At 32.8% G+C, this 14,787-nt stretch overlaps 1 protein-coding gene across 1 annotated transcript; it reads right to left on the bottom strand.

The window, feature by feature from the left end:
• Positions 1–1,740: 1,740 nt before the first annotated feature.
• On the bottom strand, positions 1,741–6,978 carry LOC134718529 (tubulin alpha-1 chain-like). Its single transcript, XM_063581124.1, has 3 exons — positions 6,831–6,978; positions 5,575–5,797; positions 1,741–3,758 (listed from the first exon to the last, which is right to left on the bottom strand). The coding sequence occupies exons 1-3, from the start codon at positions 6,831–6,833 to the stop codon at positions 2,629–2,631; spliced, it is 1,356 nt and encodes a 451-aa protein (XP_063437194.1). The 5' UTR covers positions 6,834–6,978; the 3' UTR covers positions 1,741–2,628.
• Between the last annotated feature and the right edge of the window lie 7,809 nt (positions 6,979–14,787).

Below are 14,787 nucleotides of genomic sequence, written 5' to 3' on the forward strand. Positions count from 1 at the left end.
AACCATTGGAAAACATCATGCATCACCAATAACCTTCTGTTCTTTCATTATATAAATTATCTTGCCTCATCACTTGTTTCTCCTCTGGAGCACTGGATATCACTCCCAGTTTTGGGTGGGGTTTGTGTTGCTCAGTCTAGTTTACTATGTTATGTTTGGTGAACTATTGTTTGTCCTTTTCTCTTTTATTTTTTTAACCATGGCATTTTCAGTTTATTTTTTACTTAAGAGTTTGAATTTCCCTTTGGTATCTTTATAACAAAAAACCATGGTAATAAAGATAAAATTGAGAATGGAAATGGGGAATGTGTCAAAGAGACAACAACCTGACCATAGAACAGACAACAGCAGAGCTGCATGTGTTGTCATATATATATATATATATAGCCTAGGATACCCCAATTTGTAATACAAAGTATAGAAAAACAGGAAGTGAGTGTCTGACAGATTTGAAAAAAGTATTCACACACAACTCATCACAGTATCATGCTGCTGACCAAATATGAAGATTTATGAAAATAAAAATCCTTTAGTTCAGTAGTACCAGAGGGGATATAATAAATATCTCATGACTAAATATTCTGTTTAAGAATGTGATTACAATATTCACAAGGATAATTCTAAAATCTTTCAATCTGGTTAAAATCTTAAATAATAGAGAGAAAAAAAATCTTTCACATATTCACAACACCAATTGGTCTCCCTTAAAAACTAATTGCTGATGAAAAGTTGGTATAATTTTTATTCACTTTTAATTTCTACTTAATTTATCTTGTGAAATGCACTATGAATGTTGATATAATTGTTTGAATTATACGATGTAGTGATGCAGTGCCGAGACAAATGGTCCGTTGTCTGCATTCATAAAGTTATTTCCTGGTCATTTCATTTTTTAATTCAAATTTTCAATTGAAAAATTCTGACAAATGTGCAGAGAAATCTTAATTTCATATAATTTTGAATTCAATTTAATATTCAATAGCAAGATATAATTATTGAGTGCATAATTGGGATAAAATGGAAAGTTTAACTGTCATTTCTAAATATTGGATACCAAATTTATTCTGTTTAATAAAAGTACAAAAGGATATCTGATTTGAGATGTATTTTTTTTAATCAAAGGGGAACAATCATAAATACCAGAAACTATAGGCTGAGCTTGGAATTCTGATAAAAAGTGTGGACACAAAGATGTGACTCACATTTGATATAAGTGGCTGCTTTATATTCAGTGGCAACTATAACATGAATTTTCAGGTAAAGGTATGTTAGTGTAAAATGAAGATGCCTTGCTTTGTATTAGATAGATGCTGATAAGATATTTGACATGTTTGCTTACAAGAAATGTTAAAGAGCTTGACTGTCGGACTCTGGAGCTGACTAATATATGCTCTTTCTTCTAAATACTGTACTTGACAATGAAACAGTAAAAATGCAATATTAAAATTAGTACAACCTGGCTATGGTTTGAAACCCAAGACATGACAAGCTTCCATTTTGGTCAATGTTTACAACATAATTCATAAATTCAATAAGGTAACTACATATTGCTCATTTGGATCATTATCCTATTATGTGAAAATTATATTTTCAACCCCTTTAGACTATTTTCTAATAACGTTTAGTTTTATCAAGTAACCCCAAGTTTTAGAAAAGTGTTCATTTTAGCTAAATGAAAGGAAATACCTTGGATGTTCACCAGATTCAATGCTGGTATCAATAATTGAAAAAACTGGAGAATTTTCATTAACCAATTGAACATTTAATGTGTATGAATCCAATATGGACGTAAATATAAATTATACATTTCCCTTCAAAATCACATGATCAAACACATACTTCATGTGTATACACAACTTCCCAACAAAAAGTAAGTATCTATAGTACATTTGCTAAATGATGAACTCATAAAAAGGTAAAAAATAAGACTGTTATAAATTAGTAGTGAAAAAGTTACTAATCAAATATCAATAGGATAGTCTCTCCAAAATGCTTTTTTGGTGTGAAAAAATGGTCTTCATTTGAAACTTTTCCTAGCTTCTATATCAAGTCTATCCTATAGTTTTGCCACTAACTGTGTTCATGTTAAAACAGTTTATGTACAATTGAATTGTTAATCGTTTTGACATTAATTTTCTTCACTCTACATTGTGAGGTGTTCTTAAATTACATAAACTGTTGTTTAAATCAAATTACTTTAACCCTTGCTGAAAAATTATCTTGACACCAGACAGATGAAAGATTGAATACTTTCACTATGAAATAAAGTCATTACAAAATGTTAAGGTCAAGAAAGTTGCTAATCATTTTAACCAACAAAACTGTAAAAAAATATTTAAAAAATTACATGATTTAAATGTCCTAATGAACGCTACATTATGTTCTTAATTTTCTTCACATAATAAGACAAGTGTACAAATATATATATCATTTATGTCAAAACTCTGATTAATGAAATTTAATGTAATTAAAACCAATTTTGCCTATTGAGTAATAATATGACTTTAATTTCATGTATGCATACACTAATATACTCAAAGCACAAATTCTGTTCACAACATTGCAGCATAATATACTGAAAGCACAAATTCTGTTCCTTGTATGCAACATAAAACCCAAAGTTTAGAATTAATATTCTTCCCCCTCCTCTTCTCCTTCTTGATCAGCAGAATCAACACCAACTTCTTCATAATCTTTCTCTAGAGCAGCCAAGTCTTCCCTAGCCTCAGAAAACTCACCTTCCTCCATACCCTCTCCTACATACCAGTGAACGAAAGCTCTTTTGGCATACATCAAGTCAAATTTGTGATCAAGCCTCGCCCAAGCTTCAGCAATGGCAGTCGTGTTGCTCAACATACATACTGCTCTCTGTACCTTAGCCAAGTCACCTCCTGGTACAACAGTTGGTGGTTGGTAATTGATTCCAACCTTGAAACCAGTAGGACACCAATCAACAAACTGGATGGTTCTTTTGGTCTTTATTGTTGCGATGGCGGCATTGACATCTTTGGGGACTACATCACCCCTGTATAACATACAACAAGCCATGTACTTGCCATGGCGTGGGTCACACTTTACCATTTGATTGGCTGGTTCAAAACAAGCATTGGTAATCTCACCAACAGATAACTGTTCATGGTAAGCTTTTTCTGCAGAAATGACTGGTGCATATGTAGCTAGTGGGAAATGAATGCGGGGATATGGCACTAAGTTGGTCTGGAACTCAGTTAGGTCAACATTTAATGCACCATCAAATCTTAAAGAAGCAGTTATGGAACTGACAATCTGACCAATAAGTCGGTTTAAATTTGTGTAAGATGGTCTCTCTACATCTAAATTACGTCTGCATATGTCATAGATAGCCTCATTGTCAACCATAAAGGCACAGTCTGAGTGTTCAAGAGTTGTGTGAGTGGTCAAGATGGAGTTGTACGGCTCAACAACAGCAGTTGAAATTTGAGGAGCTGGATACACAGCAAATTCTAATTTAGATTTCTTTCCATAATCAACACTGAGACGTTCCATGAGCAGGGAAGTAAATCCTGATCCAGTGCCGCCACCAAAACTATGAAATATGAGGAAACCTTGTAAACCAGTACACTGATCTGCCAGTTTACGAATTTTGTCAAGTACCATGTCTACAATCTCTTTACCAATTGTGTAGTGACCTCTGGCATAGTTATTGGCAGCATCTTCTTTACCAGATACCAATTGTTCAGGATGAAAGAGTTGTCTGTATGTCCCTGTTCTTATCTCATCTGAAACAGATTTTATGAAAAGTAAAGAAGACAGGTTATAAAATAAGAATGTTTTCACAGACATATACATGTAGTGTACCAACTTGTTATCGCACCTCTAATTTCACATCTGTAAAAGATTCCATTTTTCTTAATAATTTGACAGATTTCATTGACAAGTACTCGTGTTAAATCTGTATCATTAGTAAGAAATGACATTAGCATGTGACTACATCAGTTAAGACATTTTTCTGAGTCCTCAAGGTGGTTTTACCTTCATCAGAAAACTTTAATATTTGAAAGGAATTATTAAATACTATGGCAACATTGGGAGTTATATGATTAAAAAAAAGGACCAAACAATAATAATTCACCTGAGATCAACTTTGCATGGCTCAGTTTTTTTAATAAGAGAAGATGATCCCTCTACCACAACTTTTTTTTTACTTTTTAAAAGTCAAGCAATACAAGCATGGTCAGGACAAAATTATGTTTGAACCAAAAAGTAGTAAATGAGTTTTCAGTTAAAAGGGACATAACTCAATCTTTGTAGGAACATTGTTCTTGCAAGATGTTTTTTTGAATATATATTTTCTAAAAACCTTTAATCTAGTAAAAAATATTGTTTTTAGTAGTCTCACTCAAAAAGTGGTGGTCTGAATGTACTGAGTCTACTACATTGTACTGACCAACATTTTGTAAGGATTCACACAATTTTGGTATTTTTCAATAAAAATGATAGTAAGGATCAGCAGATTTTCTGTATAATAAATGACCATCAGAGGAATGAGATTCTGAGAACTCTTCTCTTTAACCATTTACTCCAACTGAAATTTTAGACCAGATACAATATAATTTCTGGCTTAAAATATCATTAAGCTATATAATGTATTTGATGAAAAAGTTGAAAAATGTTACAAGAATCTATAATTTTTCAAAATAATATTTTTTAAAATTTCATTAGAAAAAACATACTGTAAATTTCTTCAGTGTATATATTATTTTGATTTGAAAAAAAAAAAAAAATGGAAAAAAAATGCAAGATTAATTATTTCGATTTTGGGAAAATTAACACACAATTATATGTAATTATAAGCAAGTTCATATTAATAAGGCTATTCATTCAGTCGTATTTTTCGCATTTATAAAAACATTGTAACAATTTTGAATTTACAGTATTCTTTTTTTAAGTAGAGTGGGGCGCCCATATTTGCCGGGGGCACAATTTTGCTGTTTTATGATTTTGAGGTGTAAAAACTTAGAAAGGATGGCTGAAATGGAAGACATATACCGGTAATTGATATTATATAACAAATATGATATTTTTCAAAACTGAGACAAAATTGCTGCACCTACAGAAAATCACCTAAAAACGGACAACGATTTTCAGCCAATTTCCTGAAGAAAAAACACAAATTCAAAGAAGTATTTCTTTTAAAGTAATCCTTTGACTGAATGCCCTAAATTTCAGTTCTTAACACCTTTGAAATGTCTGCTATTCATCTATAATGAAATTGATTTGATCAATGTTGTTTAAAGCTGCGGTTATTTGGTTTTTAATAGATGTGTAAAAATGGTGAATATATTGTCCCCCATTGACAAAAAATCAGGAAATATCAAACACCCTTTAATCTAACTTTCAGATGATTATATTCCAACAAACACGTTTTCAAGCTTAAGAATATTTTGCATTTGAAGTTATCTTCATATAGAAACATCAGTATACTTCAAAAACATTTAGACCTGAACATAAAATGTAGAAAACATGAAAAGATGTAGCGAAAATGAGCACCCCACTCTATCAAACTGACTAAACAGAAAACTAAGTATAACCTACCAACAACTGTACATTCTAGGTCAACAAACACTGCTCTAGGCACATGTTTTCCCGCTCCAGTTTCACAGAAAAAAGTGTTGAAAGAGTCGTCTCCCCCTCCCACAGTTTTATCAGAGGGCATCTGACCATCAGGTTGAATACCATGCTCCAAACAATACAATTCCCAGCATGCATTTCCCATCTGGACTCCAGCCTGTCCTACATGCACACTGATGCATTCCCTCTGAAAAATGTACAATTCTCTTATTATGCAAGAGTGAACAAATAACTATGAACAATGATCTTTCTGAGTCTTGAATGTAATAAATGTTGAAAAAGTGGATTATCTAGAAAGATAATTGTCCATAGTTAGGCACATGCAAATATAGACAAACTGTTTATCTATTAATGTATGTACAGGTATGAATGGCAGAAAAATGTATAAAATTATCAGCTAATATTGTGCATAAACAAATTGTATGTGAATCTCCTGTTTGGACACAGCTTTTGGTCTCTATATTGTACATACAAAAAATAGCAAATAGCAAAATCAATAAAATCAAACGGAAATCAGAAAATGCATGCATCTACTTCCAATATTTGCGAAATATAGTTTAGATGTGCCTTTTCTAATTCAGTTTTTACTGTTTTTCTCATGAGCTTCCCAGTGTTTCATTATAAGTATGAATCATCCCCTTTTTTCACAATCAATGCATTTGAATGGAACATATAGTTGGAACCCCTTTATCCTGAGTTGGGGATTCCCTTTTAAAATGACTGGATTCTTCTCTAGGTACGGAATATTATCAAGTATTTGAAGATTACTTTCGGTTTCCCCTTGGTTACTTGCTATTCAGGGACAGGACATTTTTCTCCTACCCCCTTTTTCCTCAAATCCGCTATTTTCTATTTTCAATTAATATATATTTTTCTTATCAATATAATGTCCTGCCCCTATGAATTTAAACATTCTGTCCAGGAAAAATATTGAAATTTCCAAACTTGAGAGCTACATGCATAAATGTTATGTTTTGGTAAATAATTGTGAAATTATTATCTACAATCATAAATCTATAAAGGGTTTACACTTTATATACTGTAAACATCAACAACAAAATAATGGATGCTTCACAAATCGAGTACACCCAAAAATCATTTTCGAAAATGTATTTATTTATTACTTTTTACCTGGAAAACGTCTGTAGTATTGAAACTTTATGATACGCATGAATAGTAGACACAATTTCCTTGTTCGTTTTTATACTGCAAATACTTACCATTTTCTCTGTAAATTAACACCTCTGTCTGCTGTCAATGAGCCGTTGAGAGTACGTCTCTGTAATCAGAGCGGGAAAGTGTTGTGAAGATACCGGAAATGGGAGGAGTCAACGGCGTGACTGTAGTGGCTAACCAAGATCAACCAACATAATCAAAAGATAGATGGTTTTAACCAGCACCTGTACATAAATTATGAGCTCAATTTGGAACTTTTTATATTAAATGTTATTTACAAAGTTTTGTCATGTTCAAACGTCATTTAAATTTTATACTTGAGTGATGGGTCGAAGTACCCCTTTCGAGTGACGACATAGGCCGTGTTCACACCAAACGCTGTGTAGAGTAAACATGTTTACAATTAGTTTAGTGTAGTCAGAGACATATAATATATGTCTCTGGTGTAGTGTACACTGGTTTCACATTACATTTGTTCACATCTATACACCTTGTTTAGCTACCTTTACATAAGATTTGTTCCCACTTGTAAACTATATGTCATTTAAATGTTAATTACGTAGAACTTTTTTGGAAAATTTTTCTAGCGGTAAGGGAACAATCATTTGACTTCAAAAGGGGGGTGGGGGATGGGAATGGAAATATTCCGATCCCCAATTTGATAAGAAAAAAAAGAAAAAAGGTCATACAGATGATAAAAAAAATTATTCTGAACCAAGAGTTTCCCCATACATTATAGTGTTAAATATTGAAAAAAAGTATTTGATCACCAGCATCGAAAAAAAGGAATAAAAGGACAAAAATCGGACTCAGATAAAAAAAATAACACTCCCCCTTTTTTTAAGTTAAGTGGTTGCTACTTTATGAAAGCCATTTTTATAATTTGCAGTAGTTTGCATATACTAGAGATGTCTCGATAACGCATTAGAAAACGTTAGCTGCAACAGCGTGCTAACAGCCGGAAAAAAAAGGATTGAGATATTAGGGATCACTACATTTTTATCTTTTCTGCTCGTTTCAAATGGTATTTCTTCTACAAGGAGTATTTGGTAAAGGAATAGGGTAACGTTTTCTTTTATCTATTTTACGTGTTATTTAACGGATCTGAGATACTAGACAAACATATCATTTACCTCACACTTTTTTTAGTCCTGCATTTATGCGTGAATCGTTTTTCGAGTAAAGACCAGTGGCGAATATTTCTGTGTACGTCAAGTCGATTCGGGAAGACCTTTTCAAATGAATTAGGCAGCAATTATTTACTTCATTTTTTTGTGGAGAGGGAGGGGAGCTTGAGCTATTGATTTTTTTTCAGGACAAATTTTGGTGACAAGTCGAAATCTATTTTAGCATTATATTTAGTGGCAGCTGAGGGTGAAACAAACAAAAAAAAATTTCAGGGCCAAAAACTGGAAACATTTTTTGTTTCCAAAACTAAATCCATAGCTCACCACCACCACCCCCTTGCCTTTATGTTTTATACTACACTATAATAGCCCCCCCCCCCCCCCCCGAAAATCAATTGGTTGCTGCCTTATGGGTTCGGCAATGATGCTGCTTTGAGTCTTGATTGGGGTTTAATAAAGTACGTTAATTTTTTTTAACAAAAAAAACCCTGTAAAATTTAGAGAACTAATAATTATCAAAAATATCAATTTTACTCAAAAATAGTTTCCTCCTTAAATATAGACACGATAAAACTAATGTCCTAAATGCCTAGTTTTGTGTACACTTAACCTACACAAGGCCTACACTGACTATCGACTGTGTGTAGGTAAAACATGATTTAAACTACATGTAAACATTGAGTTTTATCAATGGGAACGCAATTCTGTTTAGTTTACGTGTGAGTTACACTAACACAACACCGAATTTAGGTCAATGTGAACACGGCCTATGATGTCGATCCTAGTCGTAGATGTAGATGTCACTGGTATTAAAGAGATAATGGTAACTGCAATTACGATTATCCCAATATGGCGACGGTAGATATAGGTAAAATCTTTACACTCATTTTTCTTACATGTAGCATGCTTTTGTCAATAGTTACTCAGCTGCAAGGTTTATCTATACCATTACATCATATTTGAATCGTTACGGTGCACTGGAATTGTCTAAGCGCTGTGAAAATAGCCGTTGAAAAATTCGGGATGATAATCGTAACTCTATGGTATTTTTCTTCTTTGATAATCGTAATTTTCTTAATCGGATAATAGTAACTGAAACATAATAAATGTGTCTTTCAGCATTTCAATGGTATTTTGTGCGTTAAAATGTAATTTAATAGAAAAGTACGGATTATATGGCAAGCATGCAAATACAAAAATGTTCCTTGTTTAGTACCTTCAATATTTTTCTCTACAATATCTTCCATGCATATGTATAAAGCATATTTTTCATATACCGAGTATTTATGAATTTTTAATAAGTTTGTTTCTTATTTTGCGGAATATGGGTTATTCAATTATTCTCAATTTTGCAGTCATTCTTTGAACATTACATTTGTTCACATCTATACACCTTGTTTAGCTACCTTTACATAAGATTTGTTCCCACTTGTAAACTATATGTCATTTAAATGTTAATTACGTAGAACTTTTTTGGAAAATTTTTCTAGCGGTAAGGGAACAATCATTTGACTTCAAAAGGGGGGTGGGGGATGGGAATGGAAATATTCCGATCCCCAATTTGATAAAAAAAAAAAAAAAAAAAAGGTCATACAGATGATAAAAAAAATTATTCTGAACCAAGAGTTTCCCCATACATTATAGTGTTAAATATTGAAAAAAAGTATTTGATCACCAGCATCGAAAAAAAGGAATAAAAGGACAAAAATCGGACTCAGATAAAAAAAATAACACTCCCCCTTTTTTTAAGTTAAGTGGTTGCTACTTTATGAAAGCCATTTTTATAATTTGCAGTAGTTTGCATATACTAGAGATGTCTCGATAACGCATTAGAAAACGTTAGCTGCAACAGCGTGCTAACAGCCGAAAAAAAAAGGATTGAGATATTAGGGATCACTACATTTTTATCTTTTCTGCTCGTTTCAAATGGTATTTCTTCTCCAAGGAGTATTTGGTAAAGGAATAGGGTAACGTTTTCTTTTATCTATTTTACGTGTTATTTAACGGATCTGAGATACTAGACAAACATATATCATTTACCTCACACTTTTTTTAGTCCTGCATTTATGCGTGAATCGTTTTTCGAGTAAAGACCAGTGGCGAATATTTCTGTGTACGTCAAGTCGATTCGGGAAGACCTTTTCAAATGAATTAGGCAGCAATTATTTACTTCATTTTTTTGTGGAGAGGGAGGGGAGCTTGAGCTATTGATTTTTTTTCAGGACAAATTTTGGTGACAAGTCGAAATCTATTTTAGCATTATATTTAGTGGCAGCTGAGGGTGAAACAAACAAAAAAAAAATTCAGGGCCAAAAACTGGAAACATTTTTTGTTTCCAAAACTAAATCCATAGCTCACCACCACCACCCCCTTGCCTTTATGTTTTATACTACACTATAATAGCCCCCCCCCCCCCCCCCCCCCCGAAAATCAATTGGTTGCTGCCTTATGGGTTCGGCAATGATGCTGCTTTGAGTCTTGATTGGGGTTTAATAAAGTACGTTAATTTTTTTTAACAAAAAAAACCCTGTAAAATTTAGAGAACTAATAATTATCAAAAATATCAATTTTACTCAAAAATAGTTTCCTCCTTAAATATAGACACGATAAAACTAATGTCCTAAATGCCTAGTTTTGTGTACACTTAACCTACACAAGGCCTACACTGACTATCGACTGTGTGTAGGTAAAACATGATTTAAACTACATGTAAACATTGAGTTTTATCAATGGGAACGCAATTCTGTTTAGTTTACGTGTGAGTTACACTAACACAACACCGAATTTAGGTCAATGTGAACACGGCCTATGATGTCGATCCTAGTCGTAGATGTAGATGTCACTGGTATTAAAGAGATAATGGTAACTGCAATTACGATTATCCCAATATGGCGACGGTAGATATAGGTAAAATCTTTACACTCATTTTTCTTACATGTAGCATGCTTTTGTCAATAGTTACTCAGCTGCAAGGTTTATCTATACCATTACATCATATTTGAATCGTTACGGTGCACTGGAATTGTCTAAGCGCTGTGAAAATAGCCGTTGAAAAATTCGGGATGATAATCGTAACTCTATGGTATTTTTCTTCTTTGATAATCGTAATTTTCTTAATCGGATAATAGTAACTGAAACATAATAAATGTGTCTTTCAGCATTTCAATGGTATTTTGTGCGTTAAAATGTAATTTAATAGAAAAGTACGGATTATATGGCAAGCATGCAAATACAAAAATGTTCCTTGTTTAGTACCTTCAATATTTTTCTCTACAATATCTTCCATGCATATGTATAAAGCATATTTTTCATATACCGAGTATTTATGAATTTTTAATAAGTTTGTTTCTTATTTTGCGGAATATGGGTTATTCAATTATTCTCAATTTTGCAGTCATTCTTTGAACATTACATTTGTTCACATCTATACACCTTGTTTAGCTACCTTTACATAAGATTTGTTCCCACTTGTAAACTATATGTCATTTAAATGTTAATTACGTAGAACTTTTTTGGAAAATTTTTCTAGCGGTAAGGGAACAATCATTTGACTTCAAAAGGGGGGTGGGGGATGGGAATGGAAATATTCCGATCCCCAATTTGATAAAAAAAAAAAAAAAAAAAAAGGTCATACAGATGATAAAAAAAATTATTCTGAACCAAGAGTTTCCCCATACATTATAGTGTTAAATATTGAAAAAAAGTATTTGATCACCAGCATCGAAAAAAAGGAATAAAAGGACAAAAATCGGACTCAGATAAAAAAAATAACACTCCCCCTTTTTTTAAGTTAAGTGGTTGCTACTTTATGAAAGCCATTTTTATAATTTGCAGTAGTTTGCATATACTAGAGATGTCTCGATAACGCATTAGAAAACGTTAGCTGCAACAGCGTGCTAACAGCCGAAAAAAAAAGGATTGAGATATTAGGGATCACTACATTTTTATCTTTTCTGCTCGTTTCAAATGGTATTTCTTCTCCAAGGAGTATTTGGTAAAGGAATAGGGTAACGTTTTCTTTTATCTATTTTACGTGTTATTTAACGGATCTGAGATACTAGACAAACATATATCATTTACCTCACACTTTTTTTAGTCCTGCATTTATGCGTGAATCGTTTTTCGAGTAAAGACCAGTGGCGAATATTTCTGTGTACGTCAAGTCGATTCGGGAAGACCTTTTCAAATGAATTAGGCAGCAATTATTTACTTCATTTTTTTGTGGAGAGGGAGGGGAGCTTGAGCTATTGATTTTTTTTCAGGACAAATTTTGGTGACAAGTCGAAATCTATTTTAGCATTATATTTAGTGGCAGCTGAGGGTGAAACAAACAAAAAAAAAATTCAGGGCCAAAAACTGGAAACATTTTTTGTTTCCAAAACTAAATCCATAGCTCACCACCACCACCCCCTTGCCTTTATGTTTTATACTACACTATAATAGCCCCCCCCCCCCGAAAATCAATTGGTTGCTGCCTTATGGGTTCGGCAATGATGCTGCTTTGAGTCTTGATTGGGGTTTAATAAAGTACGTTAATTTTTTTTAACAAAAAAAACCCTGTAAAATTTAGAGAACTAATAATTATCAAAAATATCAATTTTACTCAAAAATAGTTTCCTCCTTAAATATAGACACGATAAAACTAATGTCCTAAATGCCTAGTTTTGTGTACACTTAACCTACACAAGGCCTACACTGACTATCGACTGTGTGTAGGTAAAACATGATTTAAACTACATGTAAACATTGAGTTTTATCAATGGGAACGCAATTCTGTTTAGTTTACGTGTGAGTTACACTAACACAACACCGAATTTAGGTCAATGTGAACACGGCCTATGATGTCGATCCTAGTCGTAGATGTAGATGTCACTGGTATTAAAGAGATAATGGTAACTGCAATTACGATTATCCCAATATGGCGACGGTAGATATAGGTAAAATCTTTACACTCATTTTTCTTACATGTAGCATGCTTTTGTCAATAGTTACTCAGCTGCAAGGTTTATCTATACCATTACATCATATTTGAATCGTTACGGTGCACTGGAATTGTCTAAGCGCTGTGAAAATAGCCGTTGAAAAATTCGGGATGATAATCGTAACTCTATGGTATTTTTCTTCTTTGATAATCGTAATTTTCTTAATCGGATAATAGTAACTGAAACATAATAAATGTGTCTTTCAGCATTTCAATGGTATTTTGTGCGTTAAAATGTAATTTAATAGAAAAGTACGGATTATATGGCAAGCATGCAAATACAAAAATGTTCCTTGTTTAGTACCTTCAATATTTTTCTCTACAATATCTTCCATGCATATGTATAAAGCATATTTTTCATATACCGAGTATTTATGAATTTTTAATAAGTTTGTTTCTTATTTTGCGGAATATGGGTTATTCAATTATTCTCAATTTTGCAGTCATTCTTTGAACATTACATTTGTTCACATCTATACACCTTGTTTAGCTACCTTTACATAAGATTTGTTCCCACTTGTAAACTATATGTCATTTAAATGTTAATTACGTAGAACTTTTTTGGAAAATTTTTCTAGCGGTAAGGGAACAATCATTTGACTTCAAAAGGGGGGTGGGGGATGGGAATGGAAATATTCCGATCCCCAATTTGATAAAAAAAAAAAAAAAAAAAAAGGTCATACAGATGATAAAAAAAATTATTCTGAACCAAGAGTTTCCCCATACATTATAGTGTTAAATATTGAAAAAAAGTATTTGATCACCAGCATCGAAAAAAAGGAATAAAAGGACAAAAATCGGACTCAGATAAAAAAAATAACACTCCCCCTTTTTTTAAGTTAAGTGGTTGCTACTTTATGAAAGCCATTTTTATAATTTGCAGTAGTTTGCATATACTAGAGATGTCTCGATAACGCATTAGAAAACGTTAGCTGCAACAGCGTGCTAACAGCCGAAAAAAAAAGGATTGAGATATTAGGGATCACTACATTTTTATCTTTTCTGCTCGTTTCAAATGGTATTTCTTCTCCAAGGAGTATTTGGTAAAGGAATAGGGTAACGTTTTCTTTTATCTATTTTACGTGTTATTTAACGGATCTGAGATACTAGACAAACATATATCATTTACCTCACACTTTTTTTAGTCCTGCATTTATGCGTGAATCGTTTTTCGAGTAAAGACCAGTGGCGAATATTTCTGTGTACGTCAAGTCGATTCGGGAAGACCTTTTCAAATGAATTAGGCAGCAATTATTTACTTCATTTTTTTGTGGAGAGGGAGGGGAGCTTGAGCTATTGATTTTTTTTCAGGACAAATTTTGGTGACAAGTCGAAATCTATTTTAGCATTATATTTAGTGGCAGCTGAGGGTGAAACAAACAAAAAAAAAATTCAGGGCCAAAAACTGGAAACATTTTTTGTTTCCAAAACTAAATCCATAGCTCACCACCACCACCCCCTTGCCTTTATGTTTTATACTACACTATAATAGCCCCCCCCCCCCGAAAATCAATTGGTTGCTGCCTTATGGGTTCGGCAATGATGCTGCTTTGAGTCTTGATTGGGGTTTAATAAAGTACGTTAATTTTTTTTAACAAAAAAAAACCTGTAAAATTTAGAGAACTAATAATTATCAAAAATATCAATTTTACTCAAAAATAGTTTCCTCCTTAAATATAGACACGATAAAACTAATGTCCTAAATGCCTATTTTGTGTACACTTAACCTACACAAGGCCTACACTGACTATCGACTGTGTGTAGGTAAAACATGATTTAAACTACATGTAAACATTGAGTTTTATCAATGGGAACGCAATTGTGTTTAGTTTACGTGTGAGTTACACTAACACAACACCGAATTTAGGTCAATGTGAACACGGCCTATGATGT

The sequence above is a fragment of the Mytilus trossulus genome, chromosome 1 (assembly GCF_036588685.1).
Source record: "Mytilus trossulus isolate FHL-02 chromosome 1, PNRI_Mtr1.1.1.hap1, whole genome shotgun sequence".
Classification (NCBI taxonomy): domain Eukaryota; kingdom Metazoa; phylum Mollusca; class Bivalvia; order Mytilida; family Mytilidae; genus Mytilus; species Mytilus trossulus.

Coding starts and splice junctions, on each gene's coding strand:
- LOC134718529 (XM_063581124.1), bottom strand. Junction 3,759..5,574: donor CCTAGAATGTACAGTTGTTG/GTAGGTTATACT, acceptor AATCTGTTTCAG/ATGAGATAAGAACAGGGACA.